Here is an 18,211-nt window from a genome sequence, read left to right as displayed (position 1 = left end):
CTCCAACAATCCATCCTGAGTAAATCAAAGATTAAGATTCAAAGATCCTTTCTACATAAATATCCTAAGCATCGGACAAATAAACACTATGATATAAAACAAATATTAACAAGAGGAAAAGCACTCCTCTTTTGGCACCCCCTCCTCATTCTCATCACTTAATAAAATCCCACAATGAACTTAAAAGGGAAAAGACACAATTAATCTGACGTAGTAATCTTTAACTCTCTTGAAGGCATTGGTTGGTGTCTTTAAGTCTTAACACTGTAGGTTTGTCTCCTCTCAGTCTGTGTTTTGTTTTTCCTGAGAAAATTATACTAATAAAGAGGAGTTATACTCATTAATTAAGAGTTTAGCTCCACCACTGGTGGACAGCGACACCTTCATCCCTGAGCTGTCCGTAGAGAGCCAAGCACTCCCAGTAAGCCCTCCCCCCCGTGTTGCTCTTCCTGTTGTTGAGCGATTGAGGTTTACATTCCAAGAACAGCTCGTCCACCAATCCTATCGCTTTGCTCTTCACCATCTCTTCTACTACTTCTGCTTCTGCCTTCATAACCACGTACTCCTCCTCCTTCACGTTCTTCCTCAGCCACTCTGACATCCCCAGCTCCGCTTCCTCCTTCCCTTTTGATTCTTCCGTCGTTGTCTCTATCTTATACATCTCAAAATCACGGTTCCTGGTCGGATAGTGGCTCGCGAACCACCTCACGTTTTTGCCCTCATCTGTCTCCGGCGGGCCCACGTGGATGAAAACCCGACGTGGGTAGCTCTCGAGGGAGTCGCCAGTTAAGTCCGGCAGGTACTTGGTCCGCTTCAGGTAACTGCTCGACTTCCTTGAAGCTGCTCGCGGTGGTTCGAGGAGAACGTCCTCCAGGTTCTTCAATGCTGCTTTCTTTGCTTCTGATGAGAGCCCGCAGAGTCGCCTTTGAGTCCGGGAATTTGTCTGGGTGTGGTCGGTTTTCCTCATAGCCACCACGGTGGAATCGAATCGCCGGAGGTAGACGATTCTGTAATTCGATGGCTTATCGAACGCAACTGACGCGTCATTGCTCAGTTGAACAACTGCGATGCCGCCAATCTTGAGGGTTCGGTCAATGAAGGTTGCAGTGGCGCTGAAGTCATGCACGAAGGCGAAGTCGACCGTGGCTTCTGGGATGGAGCTTTGTCGCTCGAAATCTGAAACAGAGATTAGATCCATTTTGTTGTCACTGATGACACGAGACTCATATGCCGCTTGGTCAGAAGCGCCACTCACGAAGAGGGATTTATCTCCCATTTTAAGGAGTCCTTCATTCATCAAATCATGAAACAGAACCGGCAACAGCTCGACGTTGGTTGAATCGGGTTCAGACGGGGAGGATCCTCCCAAAATTGACCCGAACAAAGGAATTGACAAAATGACCAACGAAATCAGCAGGGAACGACCCACAACCTTCAAAAATAGCCCAGAATCAGGGAACCTGGTTACCAGCAATTGGGTGTCGGCGGCAGGCTTAATGCCATGCAAGAGGTTGACCGGGTCGTGGAGTTTGGCATGAAAGCCAGAAACCAATTCCATAGCCATAGATGTATCTATGGCAACTGAGCTTACAGAAAAAGAGAGGTAGTTATGAGGAAAGACAGAAAAAGAGAGGTGGTTACAAGGTAGCTTGAAATAAAAATATTGGAAAGGAGAGGAGTGGGAGCTTGAAATAAAAATATTGGAAAGGAGAGGAGTGGGAGCGTGAGGGAAGCAAATGAATTAGCGGGTGCAAAACCTGGCGGCGGTGTGATTTCCACCCACAAGAGCCACACGGGTGCTTTTCACTCTAAACCATGGAAGCATCAAATTTTTTATTCTCTGCCCTTCCATTTCTTCAACCATGCGGAGATCGATGGATGATTACACTCTCATTTCCTGTCTCTCACCCATTCATGCATCCTCCTTCAAATGTCTAATCACCACATCGATCTCAGTAGGTGAAGGGCTTTTATTTTCTGGGTTAATGATAAAGTCCTTGGACAGGAACTGAGGTGCTGGCTAAATCTGAAAGAAGAGACATGAAGGCAATATATGGAGGACTACACAGAGAAACTAAGAGAAACAAAATTGGAGGGTTCATAATAAGGGCAAAACCATATTTGGGAAATGGTTGGTGATCGCTGGTTCTTCACTTTCTTTGTCCGATGGGTTCGGGGAAGCGTTTGTTTCAACCAAGCCTTTCTATTATTGTTCATCTAAAATTTTCGTGCATGCATGGCCCTTTTCAAACCAAGCTTTACGTACGTGGCCCTCTTATCAATTAGTAACTTTCTTTTTTTTCCTCCTTGATCAAATCAACAAAAAACAAAAAGAAAAAAGAAAAACACACTCTGCCCAGTTAATTAATAATTAATTATATCACAATTTTTGACAAATGAAAACAATATTTATTTACTTATAGATTGTATCATCATTGATCATACTTCTATATCCTCGTCTATAAAAAAGTCGAATTGGCCGTGATTCGTATTGTTTAAGTTGATGATATGTATGGATTCTTACCCCATTTACAAATGTATATAAAACATACAATGTTCTTTGGATTAAAGTTGAAAGGGATTAAAACCATTAAGCAAATTAAACACAATGCACTCCAAATAGAGAAAGAGATAAGGATGAATATGACTAATTGGTTCAATCCAATTCTTCGAATTTCATATTGCTTTTAATTCTATTCCTAATTTCGTAGATATTGTTATAGGTAAAAAATTGTAGAAAATTTTATTTTAATGGATCAACTTGAAAATTACTTTTTTTATTTTAGTAAATTCAATATGTTGATTAACTTAAGAACAGTGTAAATTGGATCCTTGTAAAGCTTTTAAGAGAGGCGTGGATCAAGCTACACATTGTAACACTCAACATGCAAATAGTGTAGTAACTGTGCGGACCACTGCGGACCTATTCGCCTCACCAAGTTAAACTGTAAGATGGTTTCGATGTGGTACATGCAGACACTGATTCTACTGCCGTTGTTTCTAAACAGTGACGGTTCAGCTTTTGCTCGTAACCCTCCACTACAACTCATGGACAAATAATTAGAATAGGGTGGTTGGCTTGTCTCACCCCTCTTCGATGGGAGGCCTTAAGCAAGAAATACTAAGAGGAGGAATGAGAACCCAAAATTGTTTGTACATTCACATGCTCTATTTAGGTTTTTATGATATCTTGGTTTTATCGGTTTGGTAAGTGTGACTTGTATCGTTTCGTACCTTATCAATGCATCATCAAACATTGCTTACGAGATGGTTGTTCCCTCTTCTCTAGACAATTTTTATTTTGGTGGTAGGACGAGGGTATTGCTCTCATATCGATCGTGCATCCAAGGCCTTCTCGCGATGATGTTGTAAGAGGGCCGACTTAGTGATTAACTCGACCATTACTAGCAAAGCGATTTCCCCAATTGGATCGATGGGTTTGCCATCCAAGCCCTCTGAAGGGTATAGATAAGGGCGCAACATTTCCTTGGTCAGGCTCATTTGTTCATAATCAGGGAGATACAAAGGGTCGACTGCATTGCCCCGGATCGACTAACAGTCGCTGCATTTTGAAGTTCCACATCCTCAAGGTTATTTGCAAAGGGTCATAGAGTGGGGTTTTGACTTGTCAAAGTTCATCACCCGAGAGTTGAGTTAGCAATATGAAGACCTTCCCATGTGTCAGCCCAATTCCAACTGAGAGGTCACTTAATTACCTGCGATGCGCTGCTCCTCTGTCTTCCTTAATAATTCTAGGATTTCTTGTCTCTCTCAAGCCCTAGCAACTCGCAATCCCCCCATGAATTATAGCAATGATTGTCGAGGGGCACTCCCATGCAAAAGTACTGGTGTGGGAGTCTTTCTTCTTTATTTTATTCTTCTCTCCATATCAACCTCCTTTTTGTCAATAAACTCTCTCAACTTTCCAATTCTTCATAGCTTCATAAACTCTCTCAACCCTAGTCTTTAGCATGTGTTGATTCAAGGGAAACTTGTGTTTTGATGGGGCCATTTGGAAAATATCTGATTTTCGAAACCCAACTTTATAAAATATGAGAACCAGATTTTAATATGGAAAGTAATATTGCTTTCATGCACTCTGAGCTGACTCCATTTTTTGTGCCAAGATTGCCCTCCGGCAACAATGACCTTGACAGCAATGGCTTTTGACTTAGGTTTTTCGGTGCCGGAGGGGGGCTTCTTTTTCGGTTTTTTTCTTCATGCTGGAGTGAGGAATGAGGAAGATGAAAGTGTCATTGTCATCGCTGTTGCTCCGGTGGAGGAAGTTGCGGAACTTCCACCATTTCAATGATCCCGTGGAGTTGCTTTTCCTGCACCTTCTCGGTGGAGACTCCGCCGCCTTGGGTTTCCACACACAATATGTCCTCGGCGGCACTCCCTTGAGCTCGTTGGCCTCCGATGACGAGCACAAAGCAGTATTGCCCTCTGGGTCTCCATTACAGATAAAAAAAAAAAGTTACAATGGTGGTGGCGACAATGGACTGAGCTATAGCGATAATGACCTTGACACCTCCAGATTTTTCTCAAATATGAAATAGAATTTCAATTGAAAAATATGCTTTTGATAAAGGAGAGATGAATGACTTCGTGCTCGTCATCGGAGGCCGACGAGCTCGAGGAAGTGCCGCCGAGGAAGTACTGCATGTGGAAACCCAAGGCGGTAGAGTCTCCACCGGGAAGGTGTAGGAAAAACAACTCCATGGGATCATCAAAACGGTGGAAGTTCCGCGAATTCCTCCACCGGAGCAATAGCAACGACAAGGACACTTTCGTCTTCCTCACTCCTTACTCCAGCATGAAGAAAAAAGCCAAAAAGGAAGCCCCCTCCGGCGTCGGAAAACCTAAGCCAAAAGCCATTGCCGCCAAGGTTATTGCCGCTGGAGGGCAATCTTGGCACAAAAAATGGAGCTAGCTCAAAGTGCATGAAAGCAATATTACTTTCCATATTAAAATTCGGTTCTCATATTTTATAAAGTTGGGTTTCGAAAATTAGATATTTTCCAAATGGCCCCATCAAAACACAAGTTTCCCTTGATTCAATGCCCTCGATCCTCATGATAATCATTGTTGTTATAAGGCTAGGGTTGCATTTTGCTACCCTGACAGACAAGGGCACTACTGGGCAAAATCCATCAAACACTTCTATTTCCTAGAGAATGCACTAGTACGACACTTTTAGCATGGTGTAGCTAGGTTGAGGACTACTTTCTTGTCAAATATTATGAATTTTCCCTACTTTGCTTCGCAAAAGGTGGTTTCCTTGATTGTGGAGACTTAAAATCTTTTTCTAGTTTTCCTTACTTCTTGGCCTTAGTGAATAATCTCTCCATGGTTATTAATAATAACTTGGAAAGCGATCTAAAGAGGTACGACCCCTTGCATCGTGCATCTTTGCACTTGAGATAATAGTTCAATGCTAAATTGTTGTAAGTACAATTGTATCAACTAGAGTTTTTGGTCAAAATGACCCATTTATTAAAAAATATATAACATCTAACCACTTTTTAAAATTTATGTTCAAATCGGTCTCTTTGGTGCCACGTAGGCGCCATGTAATTAAAAAATATATTTTTTTCATCATTTTAGTTAAAGTCTCAATTGACAATTGATGCTTCATTTTTGAACTGAAGCTGCAGTTACCAATTGAGGCTTTATTTTTAAACTGAAGCCTCAATTAACAACTGAGACTTCATTTTAAACTAAAGCCGCAGTTGTCAATTGAGACTTTAGTTAATTTTTTTTAATTTAAAATTTAATTAAAAATTATTAAATTACAATTTATGATTGAAATTTAAAAAATATACTTAAATAATAAATTATTTATATTTAAACTTAAGAATCTAATATTATTTTAACAAACATAAATTGATAAATAGAAGATATTATAAATGAATATTTTATTTATTAATAAATTAATAATTTTAAAATAATAAACTTATATAACATATAAATAATATATAAAATTGTATTATTTATTAATTTATGATATTTAATTTATTTTTTTTAAGATATTAATTTATTTGTATTATGACAAATTTATTTTTATTGAAATAATAATATACTTTTAAGCCGCAGTTGCTAACTGAGATTTTAATTATAATTTTTTTTTTTACTTTCAAATTTAATTAAAAACTATTAAATTACAATTTATTATTGAAATTAAAAATATATACTTTAATAATAAATTATATGTTATATAAGATCATTAATTTATTAATAAAGAAAATATTCATTTATAATGTCTTCTATTTATTAATTTATGTTTGTTGAAATAATACTAAATTCTTAAGTTTAAATATAAATAATTTATTATTAAAGTATATATTTTTAAATTCAATAATAAATTTTAATTTAATAGTTTTTAATTAAATTTGAAAGTAAAAAAAAAATTATAATTGAAATCTCAGTTAGCAATTGCGGCTTAAAAGTATATTATTATTTCGATAAAGATAAATTTTTCATAATACAAATAAATTAATATATTAAAAAACAAAAAATTAAATATCTTAAATTAATAAATAATACAATTTTATATATTATTTATATGTTATATAAGTTTATTATTTTAAGATTATTAATTTATTAATAAATAAAATATTCATTTATAATATCTTCTATTTATCAATTTATGTTTGTTGAAGTAATATTATATTCTTAAGTTTAAATATAAATAATTTATTATTTAAGTATATTTTTTAAATTTCAATCATAAATTACAATTTAATAATTTTTAATTTAAAAAAAATTAACTAAAGCCTTAGTTGACAACTGCGGTTTTAGTTAAAAAATGAAACCTCAGTTGTCAATTAAGGTTTTAGTTTAAAAATAAAGTCTCAGTTGGCAACTGAGGCTTTAAGTAAAATGTTGAAAAAAATATAATTTCTAATAATATGGTACTTACGTGGCACCAAAGAGACCAATTTGAATATTAGTTTCAAAAAATGGTTAGATGTTATATTTTTTTTTTAATAAATAGGCCCCAATGCCTTTGTTGTTGGATGTGGTGGATATAATGCGTTATAAACAACACTCCCAAGTTTTCAAAGTTTGAGATCAATCGAGACCAATGTTTAAGGGAACCATAACAATGTTGGGCCTTACAAGCTTGATGGGAAGACTTTGCATGACAAGCAGTTAGCGTCTTGCGCTAATACTATTACTAATCTCATTGAATATATTAAACTTTGGGACAACAAACTCCTTGGGAGCCTTATAAAGAATTTATGTCAATAAATAGGGTTAAGATGATCTCTTGCAAGGCATGAAGGGCCATGATCTCTTGAATCCTTCCTTGCCCTATTCAAGGGGCCCCATCAGGCCCACTCTGGTTGTCCACAAGAGCTTCCCTTTGAAGTAGGGGTGTTGTGTGTTTTTTGACTTTGCTTGGGACATTTGGAATTTATGGAATCTCTTTCTTAATCCCTTTCTCTCTCCCTTTTTTTTTGTTCTCTTGCACACAACTTCTCCTTGATTGTTGCGGAGGTGATTTGATGAGTGACATCATATAGTTACAGCTTGAGCCTTGCATTTTCTTGGACTTTAGTTTTTTTTTTTTTTTGCCAACTCTATTCTTCACAAAGTCTTTTCCCTTTCTACACTCATTCTTTTTTCCATTATGATTAATTTCTCTTTAGAGTTGTACTAACAATGGAAGGTTCTCTTGTGACTGCTTTCCATTTGTGCAAGTTTGCACCATAACTTGTCATTTAGGTTTTTTTATGCTTCTCACAGATGGTGCTAATATGTTTCGCAATCCACTTCTGTTCGCAACCTTCCTTTACAGCAGGAGAAGACAACTAGAGTAGGGTGGCCAGCTTAGCTCACCCCTCTTCGATGATCAAGCTAATCATGGGTGATGAGAGGGTTTAATAGATAGATACTAAGGAGAGGAATAAGAATAAAAAAAATTCTCCACACCTCGACCTACTCTAATAAAGTTTTTATAGTGTCTTGCTTTTACCATTGGTTTGATAAATTTGATCATGCTAATTATTGAACGACTTACGTCATTCTGTAATTAAAATGCTTGTTTTATAGTTCAAATGTTTCCTTTGGAGGGAAGTGTTGTTACCAGGGATCGGTCTAGAGCCAAATCCCTCTTAGTACTCGTGCTTCTTGGTATGGTACTCGTAGCTTGGTTATAAATGAGAATGTGAATTATTTTGTCCAAGTCCTTGAAAAACATGGCTCCCATTTCATCTTATGGTAATTTAATATCTGGTTGAATATCAAACCCAAGATTAATCTGTGAACACAGAGTCCTAACATCATAAAAGGAAGGATTGAGGTCATCAGCAGGGGGCTTCCTTTTATAGGGCCATGTGTCTCTCTTCTTTCTTCTCTCTTGAATCTGTTTCCACACCATACACTTTTGCTGACTTAATCATTGAAGGTATGATCCAAGAAGGATCGTGGGCTCACCGTAATTGCAGGAACAGGGGTGGGGTAATTGCAGAACGTATTCGGGTGGTACAAATCTCAGAATGAGTGGCAGATGGAGGCCAAGTTGGAGAAGAATTATGAGTCTTGTAGGAAGCATCGTAAGCAGAGGAACAAAACAAATGTTTCTTCCGCAAATTTAGCAAATTAATGATGAGTTGAAGAAAGATGGTCTTGACTCCTGCCGTCAACGCGCACTTCATACGACTGGGTGCCGCAACGACCTAGCCTGCCTCTACCTGTTCTAGATGCAATTTTTGACCCACCACCAATATTGCTCCATCAACTTCAATTCAAGGTTATGGACCAAGTCCTAAGCTCAATATTTCCTCACAATTTGACCTTATATTTCACTGACAAACGATCATGAAGCTAATGTTAACATTTCAACAAAAAATCAAGCTTGGCGGTGAATTTAAGTGGGGGCCTAAAAGTAAGCATTACATCAAAATTAATCCTAGCTCCCCAAGGGTTTTGTTTTTTTCCTTTGAATGAACTATTTATCTTTTGAAATACTTTTCTTTTACAAATTCATAGGACTCTTGTATACAAATCAAATGAATTTGTTCCCACAAAAGAAGAGTCCGGAAACATTTCTAAATACCAGAAACTACTAGAAGAACCAGTTAATGCTTCTTATGGCCTCAAATGGTTGCCTTCCACTCTCCATCCTGATCGGTATCCATCAACTAAACGTCAAATCATTTCCTTCTGATTTTTATTTCTTCTGTGGCCTAACTCCAAGTTGTACACTCACTAGGATTTTTTTTTTATAAACGTCCAAAGCGTAACTCCCATCAACCAGGGCACGTGTCTTTGCAACAATAAACACTTGTACCGAACCCAAAAAAAAATTTGAGGCGTTGGTACGCCGGTTCCACCTCTCTTATTATAATGAAAAATACCATCTTCAATAAAATCATGGAATCGTCTGGACTTGGTATTAAAATATCTATCCACGGAGTCGAGTTTTGACAAAATTGGACTTGACCCACCCAAACAGGCTTTACGTGTCTATTCAGTTTTTAGAATTGGGCACCTTCCCCTCAATTGGTAATTTTAATTTTATTACTTATGTATCAGACGAAAAGTGATGAAAAATCCAACGTGCCCTTATAAAAAAAATTATATAATAATATTATAATTCATACTTAATTTGATATGAATGCACGTTATAAATTTGATAAACGATTATTAAAAAAAATGGTAAATATTTAAGTTTTAAAATAGAAAATAAAAACCCAAGTTCATGAAGCTGACTTAAATAAGTCGGACATGAAACTAAAAGCAGGATTAAGGGGCCATGTGTGATAGTGTCTTCTTCAATTTTCTTTTCTTGGGTTAAAAAAGGGGTATGATGTTAGGGCATGGGTTAGGAAAGTAAATAGTAGGAATGTGTTGGAGGCTGGACTCTGGAGTATGAGAGAAGGGGTTGATACGAAAGTGAAGGTCCTTGCGAGGGCGGTGGTATTACGCGCACTAAATAGAAGGGGAGGGGAAAAGGGAAAATTCCTACGAAGCAGGACCAGCCAAATGCCAAAAGCAGGGTTTAGTGAAGAAAGAAGAAGCGGTCGAAGTAGGGCAACTGCAGACCACTGAATGTGGGACCCGCACTCACCGTGACCGCGTACTCTTCAAGTTTAGAACTTGGAAGCCGGCCTCCCACTCCTGCTTCCCTTCCCCTACCCTTTCCTATAAATTCTACCTCTCCTCAGTTCCTCTCTCCAAACTCGCGAAAAATATTCACGTTCTCGTATGTCTCAGAGACCCTGCGTGCCTCACTCTTCTTCACTCGTTTTTACGCTCCATTCTCATCTCCTGGTCTCCAGTGAGCTGAACCCCGATTCCTACTGGTCTTAGACTGTCGTTTCCTGTTTCCCTTTTTCTCAAGCCGAAGGCTTATACCCATTTTTTATCTTTATAACCCACTTCGTTTTTTCGATAAGAAACAAAAGATTCTGATATGGGACTCAAGGGTTTCGTTGAAGGCGGCATTGCTTCCATTGTGGCTGGATGCTCCACCCACCCACTCGATCTCATTAAGGTCCGTATGCAGCTACAGGGTGAATCCCATGTTCCCAACCAAGCCATTCACAATCTGAGGCCCGCTTTCGCTTTCAACTCCGCTTCTGCCACCATGGTCGGAGCTCCGTCTACGGTTCACATCCCGCCGCCTCCTCGGGTGGGTCCCGTGTCCGTGGGGGTTAAGATCGTCCAGGCCGAAGGAGTCTCCGCCCTCTTCTCCGGCGTGTCGGCCACCGTGCTGCGACAGACGCTCTACTCCACCACTCGCATGGGTCTATACGACGTTCTCAAGCAAAAATGGTCCGATCCAGATTCAGGCAACATGCCCCTCGTGCGCAAGATAGCAGCGGGGCTAGTCGCAGGCGGCATCGGCGCCGCCGTCGGCAACCCGGCCGACGTCGCCATGGTCCGTATGCAAGCTGACGGTCGCCTGCCGGTAACCCAGCGTCGAAACTACCAGGGCGTGATTGACGCCATAACGCGGATGTCTAAGCAGGAGGGGATCGCCAGTCTGTGGCGAGGGTCGGCACTGACGGTGAACCGCGCGATGATCGTGACGGCATCGCAGCTAGCATCGTACGACCAGATAAAGGAGACAATATTGGAGAAGGGTGTGATGAAAGATGGGTTGGGAACCCACGTGACGGCTAGCTTTGCGGCGGGATTTGTGGCAGCAGTGGCGTCGAACCCAGTGGATGTAATAAAGACGAGGGTGATGAACATGAAGGTTGAGCCCGGAACGGCTCCCCCTTATTCCGGAGCGCTAGATTGCGCAATGAAGACAGTGCGCGCTGAAGGACCCATGGCCCTTTACAAGGGCTTCATTCCTACTATCTCGAGGCAGGGACCTTTCACTGTTGTGTTGTTTGTGACCCTTGAGCAGGTCAGGAAGATTCTCAAGGACTTCTAACTCTGATGATGACGAACAATTATCACTCCCAAATTACAACTACTTTTACGATTTATATTTAAAATTTTGTATTTTTTTTTTATTTTTGGAAATTGAGAGTTAGTAATCTAATAATATCATCCACCTTCTTTGAAAATCTAGTCAATTCTCTGCTTACAAGTTACAATGAATCATATCTTTGTGTGAAGTTTGGCGTGAGAATACTGCAGGAAGCTTTTGGTTGGCATATATGGAGTTGGGTTCGTAGTTTTTTCCCCTTTCTGAGCCTTACTGCGCTGAATCGTTCTTTCCTACTATGGCCTAGTGGTATTCAATTAGACAAAGATACCATTTTTTATTGTTCCATCATTTATATTTTTCTGTAGTGGTGATGGAATACTTCATCGTTTTGGCCTTTTAGGTGTGGTTGTACCCTCAACTTTTTCCCCTAACCGAAGCTTCTTTGTCAAAGGAACGGAGTGATAAAAAAGCCTAAAAAATTGTTCTTTTGGGATCAGTTGGACCCTTCCTTTGACCTTTGTGGAGAAGCTTTCGAACAACATCCAGGGGCGGGGCTATCTGGTCATGCCTCTCCTTAATCAATTTTATAAACTTTATCTAATTCCTAGAGCCGATGAGAGGCATTTTAAAAAGCCGACTGTGGAGAACAGTTTGTTCCATATTCCAAATGAAGTTTGCTTGTTCTTTGAAAGGTTGTCTGCAACCGAGGATTGGGAGTAAGAAATAAACGATCATATTGCCTTTATTTTTTTCTTAATACTTTTTATTTGGAAAAGTAATATAGATACAAGCTCACAGTGGCTTTTATGTGCGCAAATCCTATCTATAACCACGATTAAGCATAAAATACAAAGAAAGAATCAAACAAAATGGCAAGATTCAAAATAAGGAGCAGGTTTTTGTTTCCTTCTCCTAAAAGTTCTTTTTAAATTGTAACGTCAAGTGTTTTACACGTGCAGCTCAATCATGGTACACTCATCTAATTCGTGTAATAATTTTATAAAATAAGCAAGATATATTTTTAATTTGTTGAAAAACTATTGAGTTTTAAGAATGGAAGGTTAGATTATCATGCTTCTTTCTTTTTTTCACTTTTGCTTTTAAGTTTGCATTTTATTTTTGGATTTAGATCAACTTCAATCATAGCAAGAGAAGGATGGTGAAATTAGACCTTTAGCTTTTCTTTTTCTTTTTTCAATTAAATTTTTTTTTTTATATTTTTCTCCAAATAAACAAAGAAAATCAACTCAGGCAAAATGGATTTGTCTGCGAGAATCCTGAGCTCGGGCCTCTGAACTTGGTCCACCAAGGCTCTATCCTGGTTTTTGCTGTGGTTGAGCATCTGATTTCCTAGGCTTGTCCTGATTTTGGAGAGATTGGCTGCAGTCCGGTCCCTTACCTTTCTCCGTATTTTGGAGGGATTGAACTTCAGAGGCTTGAGACTTGTCCATATTTTGGACTGGTTGGCGACCTTCAGATCCTCTGCCCCTTTCCGGGTTTTGAGCAGCTTGATTTGAACTTGAACATGAACTTGAACTTCTGCCTTTGTCCATATTTTGGATCTCATTTGCTATCTGAGTACGCCTCTCCTTTAAGAAGTTGAGTCGGGTTGTCAGCTTGGACAGTGCAGAAGTTGTAGAATTGGATCCCTGGAGAGAAGAAATGTTAATCCCACCTACCTTTTGGAGCTAATCACAAGCCAATGATCTACACCTGAAAGCAATTAGGCACAGTAACACTTTGGAGGAGCCTTGTGTACCCCAAACCCCAGAGTAGTCCAAGAGGTTTTTACAGTGTTGGATTTGTATTCGGCTGAAGCATAAGGCAGATGTATACTTATTCCAATAGAAAAATGAAGCCTACCTCATTCCTTGTACCCGACTTCTTCGAATTGGAATGACTATTGGACCTGCCTACTGCAGGGTCTGCAGCAGATGAAGTGGCCTGAGCACCAACAAACTTGGAGCTGCAGCTGCTACGTACTGGGTCCAGCTGCTGGTTCTGAAGAGGATTTTTGCTTTCATGTTTCTTGTTCTCACGGTCTGCTCCATCCATACAAGCATCCTGTTGCACCTAGAAAAAGGCAATCTTCCCTATAGTTAAGTCTTTCAAACGGTTCTCTATACACTTACTACATTAGCAAATTAAGCCATAACCTACTATCTACAGGTAGTGGCCATCCACTAAAGAAGTCAAACTCAAGGTTAAGTTCTTGAGAAATGCCAAGTTCTTAGTTGAATTTGGCTCATTTACTGTTTGAGGACATCTCGTGTGGTTTTAAGGGGCCTTAAGGAACCCATTCAAAAAGAGAAAAAAAAGAAGAGAAAAGAAGAGAGACAGAAAGAAAAAAACAAAACAAGAATAACAAGTGTTCTCTGAATCTTGCAAGTTGCTCATAAAAAGGAAGGAGTTTATCACATGAACATTGGGTTAGGTTAGCAAAAAACATTGCCATGTAAATTATGGGTTTTGGAGACAGTGCATAACGTTAAATACATATATCCCTATGAATGATTCTGTCTACTGTATTTAAATCATTATGAACTTTACATGCAAAAGAAATGCTTAAACAAGAATTTTTTTTTTCTTTATTTTTTATTTATAGATATAGACTTCATTAACAAAGGGGAAATTGTCAATTTAATTTCTAAAGCAAAGACACCACTTGGTTGGTTGTGAGTTGAAGTTGAAACCAGAGTATTGGCTACTTCATAAACAGGAAGGGTTAACTAGGACGATCCATCAGCCAGACCCAATCCAAAACTCACCCCAGATTTTCAGGTTTCAATGAATCTCTGATGTTTCAGGCTGTAATTTAGATTCAAGATACTCTGAAATTCAACCATTTTTTATTAGCCTGTTCAAAGATGGTTTTACTTGTCCAAATTTCATGGATGTCTCAACATTGAAAATTAATGAAATTAGTAGCAATTCAAGATATACCTTATTTCTTGTTGACTTTTCATGAAGATGTGAAGTAGATGTAGTTTCCACATCCTTCTGTTTATCCTTCCTATAATCAGATAAGGAAAAAATGAGCGCAAAAGATTTCAAGAGATAATCAACCTGTGTACAAAACTGTTTCCTAGGGAGTAATTTCACCAAAAGAAAATCACTCTGTACATTTTATCCCTTTTCAAACATCAATATTTTGTTCAAATGCAACTGTTTGAATTCATAAAAGCTTTTCAAATTGTTAAAAAGAGTTTTACAGTGTGTCTACTTACAACAAAACCACTTAAAGTAAAAGATGTTTAAGAACTAACAGCTCCTTTAGTAAAGTTGGTAGTTGGATGCTATTGCAGAATAGCATCAATGAAGATATTTCAAACTTAAAATTTTTGTTATATGCTAAACAGAAACCTCCTTTTTGTTCAGAAATTTTCAGAAAAATACTTTACCAGAAGTTATAGCTGCACCAAACAGGCTTAAATGGGCTGGCCACACACATTCAGGTAAGTAGACACTAAGCATATATCTCATACATAAATAACTTGTAACAAAACAAGGAATAAGAGTAAATAAGGACTTACAGTTTTGCTTGATGGTTCTGTGTTCTTTGGGGCTCACTGCATGAATCATGCATAGGACCACAGTTTACCTCACATTGTTGATTAAGCTGAGCACTAAGATCATCAACCCTCTGCTTTAAATTAATGACATCTGCCTCTGTAAGAGCAACTTCCTCAAGCTCTGCCTTCACCTTTAGCACATTTAAAGGTTAAATTTTGGTGCAGAATCAGGGGCTAATATACTAGTTAAATGTGGAGATAGGCCAACCTTTCCATCAATAGTGGCTGAGATAGGTAATGGACCCTGAGACATATTAAGTCCAGCTTCCAGAGCTGTCCTCAAATCTCTCTCCTTTTGCAATTGTTCCTGTAGCCTTGCCACCTGTGAGTACAGTCAGGGCCTAGGTCAATGAAATCTCCCTTATCAAAATTTAAGAAATATATTGAAGAACTGCAAAACCATTAGTCAAAATGCAACAATTAAATTAACTTCTGCAAGAAACTTCAGAAAGGTTTATTTCAAATCCAACTACTAAACTTAGCTTCCATGCATCAGTAGAATGACATAAGGGGGTTATATTTCCCCACATTGAAAAAGACTAATTTGAAGAAGAAATTTAAATATAGCCTGTATGTGTCATGTTAAAAAGTTGATACCAACTTAAAAGGCCAGAGCTAAGAGTTGTAAAAGAACTAACGCACACAGATGGATACTTTCAGCACCATAACTTCATTCTCTTTTGGGCATATAAGCTGTTTTCCTCATCCATGAGGCCATTAGCAATCTGAACTCTATCTAATTCTCTGATGTACTCATCAGATAAGCCTCATGGTCTGAGTTTCACCATCCACCCATTATTCAAGGTCAATGAAGTCTCTTTAAATCACAACAGGGGTAGAAACGTCATTTTGACAAGTTAACCACTACCCCAAAAGGGCATATTTAATTTCCACTTCATATAATCCATCGTAGTGGAAATCTAGCAAGCATTATTTGATTCTATCCATAGGAAGGATCTTGAATGGCTCTTGCTTCTCTAGCTTTACTTAAAAAACATTAGGAGAGAGTCCCTCCTATACTTCTAAACTATGAGTTTTTCTTAAGGATCATCTTGGATACCACAATAAACTACTGCACCCACTGTCCCTGTGCATGCAAAGGAAAAGGAAATGGTACATTGGTTTTAACAAAAAATTGTGACTATTGCTAGGCATTCATCCAGCTTGATTTACAAAGGCATTTTGTAAAGAAAATTGATTTAAGGGGAAAAAAGCACAACCAGATTTCTGACAAAATCTTGAAGAACTCAGTAAGAGTATATTTAAAGCCATGTACTTGCTATTTTGAAGAACATAACATGGATGTTTACCTGTCAAAACACATTTCGAGACATTCTTTCAAATCAAATTTACAATGGAATTTGCAAAGAATAGTAATTCAGGGGAAAAAGAAGGCACGACCAAATTTCTGATTGACTCTTAAAGAACAAAGTAAAGCTACATTTCAAGCCATATATATGATATATTGAAGAACGTAATATGAATGTTAGTTTTTCTAAACTAAATGGGCATCCTATCATATTCAACAAGATGGAAAAATGAATTATTAAATGACATAAAGGAAAAATATGTTCTTCCTTACATCTTGCTCAAGTGCTTGGCGATGCTCATGCAAGTCCCTTTTTCTTCTTTCCAAACTTGCTTGCAGTACTGCATTCTCTTTAGACTGTAAAGAGCAAAACCTTATCATTGAAATGAAATATTCCTAACCAAATTTATACGAAGATGATGCCTGGAAAGTGAAAAACAACTTATATCTCTACCTCTTCAGCAATTCTATTCTGTAGGTCAGCTTTCCAGGCCTCAAGCCTCTGGATTTCAACCCTATCAATGAGTCAAAGAATCAGATGTATTCAAATAAAGTGGAGTCATTTAAAAAAAGAAAATTAAAACTAATCTTCTTTTTCTAACGATCTATGTAATTGAAGATTAAAATGCATTTTCTTGTTAAAGAATGCTATACTATATATGTTCAAAATGCTGCATCCCAATGCCAAAAGCTTCTAGTGAACCTTCATGGTAAATCATTCAAGGCTCCAAAAATGTATGTTGAGTTGCCAAAGTAAAAGTGTTATGCAATCCTAATGAAATATACAAAATCTGAACCTGAACACCATAGATATTACAGGTGACAAGTTTCAGTTTCAACTTTCAGCTCATTAAGAAAAAAAATTTGTACTAGTAGCGAGCATTGCAGTGATTATCAGAGAAAGTTAACAGCATCCTTACGAGCTGTGGCAGTCCTAGCAAGTCTCATAGTATTGGCGAGAAAGGTAATAATAGGACCTTATATTCCAGTTGATACACAGCGCTCCAAATCCAACCTCTGCCTGCCTTACCCACACATCTTCTCTTGGACCCTGGATTCTAGATTCTGGAGCTTCTGATCACTTATCTGGTAATAAGGATCTTTTCTCCTCTATTACTACTACCTCTGCTTTACCTACTGTTACCTTAGCTAATGGTTTTCAAACTGTGGCTAAAGGTATTGGTTTGGCCTTTCCTCTGCCTTCTCTACCTCTCACTTTTGTCCTTTATACTCCTGAATGTCCTTTTAATCTTATTTCCATCAACAAAATCACTCGTACTCTTAATTGCTCTATTACCTTTTCTGATAAATTTGTGACCTTGCAGGACCGGAGTACGGGGAAGACGATTGGCATAGGACGTGAGTCTCAAGGCCTCTATCACCTCACCTCGGATTCATCTCCTGCAGTTTGCATTTCCACTGATGCTCCTCTCCTCATTCACAATCGTCTGGGCCACCCTAGTCTCTCCAAGTTCCAGAAGATGGTCCCTCGTTTTTCCACTTTGTCGTCGCTTCCGTGTGAGTTATGTCAGCTTGGGAAACATACTCGTGTCTCGTTCCCAAAGCGTTTGAATAATCGGGCAAAGTCTCCTTTTGAGCTTGTCCACACTAATGTTTGGGGTCCTTGTCGGATTGCGTCTACTTTAGGATTTCAGTATTTTGTCACTTTCATTGATGACTATTCTCGATGTACTTGGTTATTTTTAATGAAAAATCGAGCTGAGTTATTCTCTATTTTCCAGAAATTTTATGCTGAAATCCAAACCCAGTTCAATATTTCTATTCGTGTGTTACGCAGTGACAATGCCAGGGAATATTTTTCAGCCCCATTTACTTCGTTTATATCTCATCATGGGATTCTTCATCAGTCTTCTTGTGCTCATACTCCTCAACAAAATGGGGTAGCTGAACACAAGAATCGACATCTTGTTGAGA

General features: G+C 38.3%; 3 protein-coding genes across 4 annotated transcripts in view; 1 reads left to right on the top strand and 2 right to left on the bottom strand.

The window, feature by feature from the left end:
* Positions 1 to 19: 19 nt before the first annotated feature.
* LOC100854825 (uncharacterized) lies at positions 20 to 2,079 on the bottom strand. The gene has a single exon (XM_059734808.1). It carries the CDS (start codon positions 1,562 to 1,564, stop codon positions 353 to 355), a length of 1,212 nt encoding a protein of 403 aa, XP_059590791.1. The 5' UTR covers positions 1,565 to 2,079; the 3' UTR covers positions 20 to 352.
* Positions 2,080 to 10,129: 8,050 nt separating this feature from the next.
* Positions 10,130 to 11,531, top strand: LOC100245527 (mitochondrial uncoupling protein 5). The gene has a single exon (XM_002285657.5). It carries the CDS (start codon positions 10,424 to 10,426, stop codon positions 11,393 to 11,395), a length of 972 nt encoding a protein of 323 aa, XP_002285693.1. The 5' UTR covers positions 10,130 to 10,423; the 3' UTR covers positions 11,396 to 11,531.
* A 1,021-nt stretch (positions 11,532 to 12,552) lies between these two features.
* The window catches only part of LOC100259137 (rho GTPase-activating protein REN1), a 49,983-nt gene continuing 44,324 nt past the window's right edge, over positions 12,553 to 18,211 (bottom strand). For both annotated transcript variants that reach the window (XM_059735018.1, XM_010666073.3), the window contains exons 18-24: positions 16,731 to 16,791; positions 16,550 to 16,633; positions 15,176 to 15,289; positions 14,929 to 15,098; positions 14,339 to 14,408; positions 13,259 to 13,468; positions 12,553 to 13,044 (exon numbers count right to left, since the gene is read on the bottom strand). In XM_059735018.1, coding sequence (XP_059591001.1) covers positions 12,709 to 13,044; positions 13,259 to 13,468; positions 14,339 to 14,408; positions 14,929 to 15,098; positions 15,176 to 15,289; positions 16,550 to 16,633; positions 16,731 to 16,791 — 1,045 coding nt within the window. In that variant the 3' untranslated portion in view covers positions 12,553 to 12,708. The remainder of the gene's footprint in view (positions 13,045 to 13,258; positions 13,469 to 14,338; positions 14,409 to 14,928; positions 15,099 to 15,175; positions 15,290 to 16,549; positions 16,634 to 16,730; positions 16,792 to 18,211) is intronic.

This window comes from Vitis vinifera, chromosome 18 (assembly GCF_030704535.1).
Source record: "Vitis vinifera cultivar Pinot Noir 40024 chromosome 18, ASM3070453v1".
Lineage (NCBI taxonomy): Eukaryota > Viridiplantae > Streptophyta > Magnoliopsida > Vitales > Vitaceae > Vitis > Vitis vinifera.
This window is presented reverse-complemented; position numbering and strand designations above follow the sequence as displayed.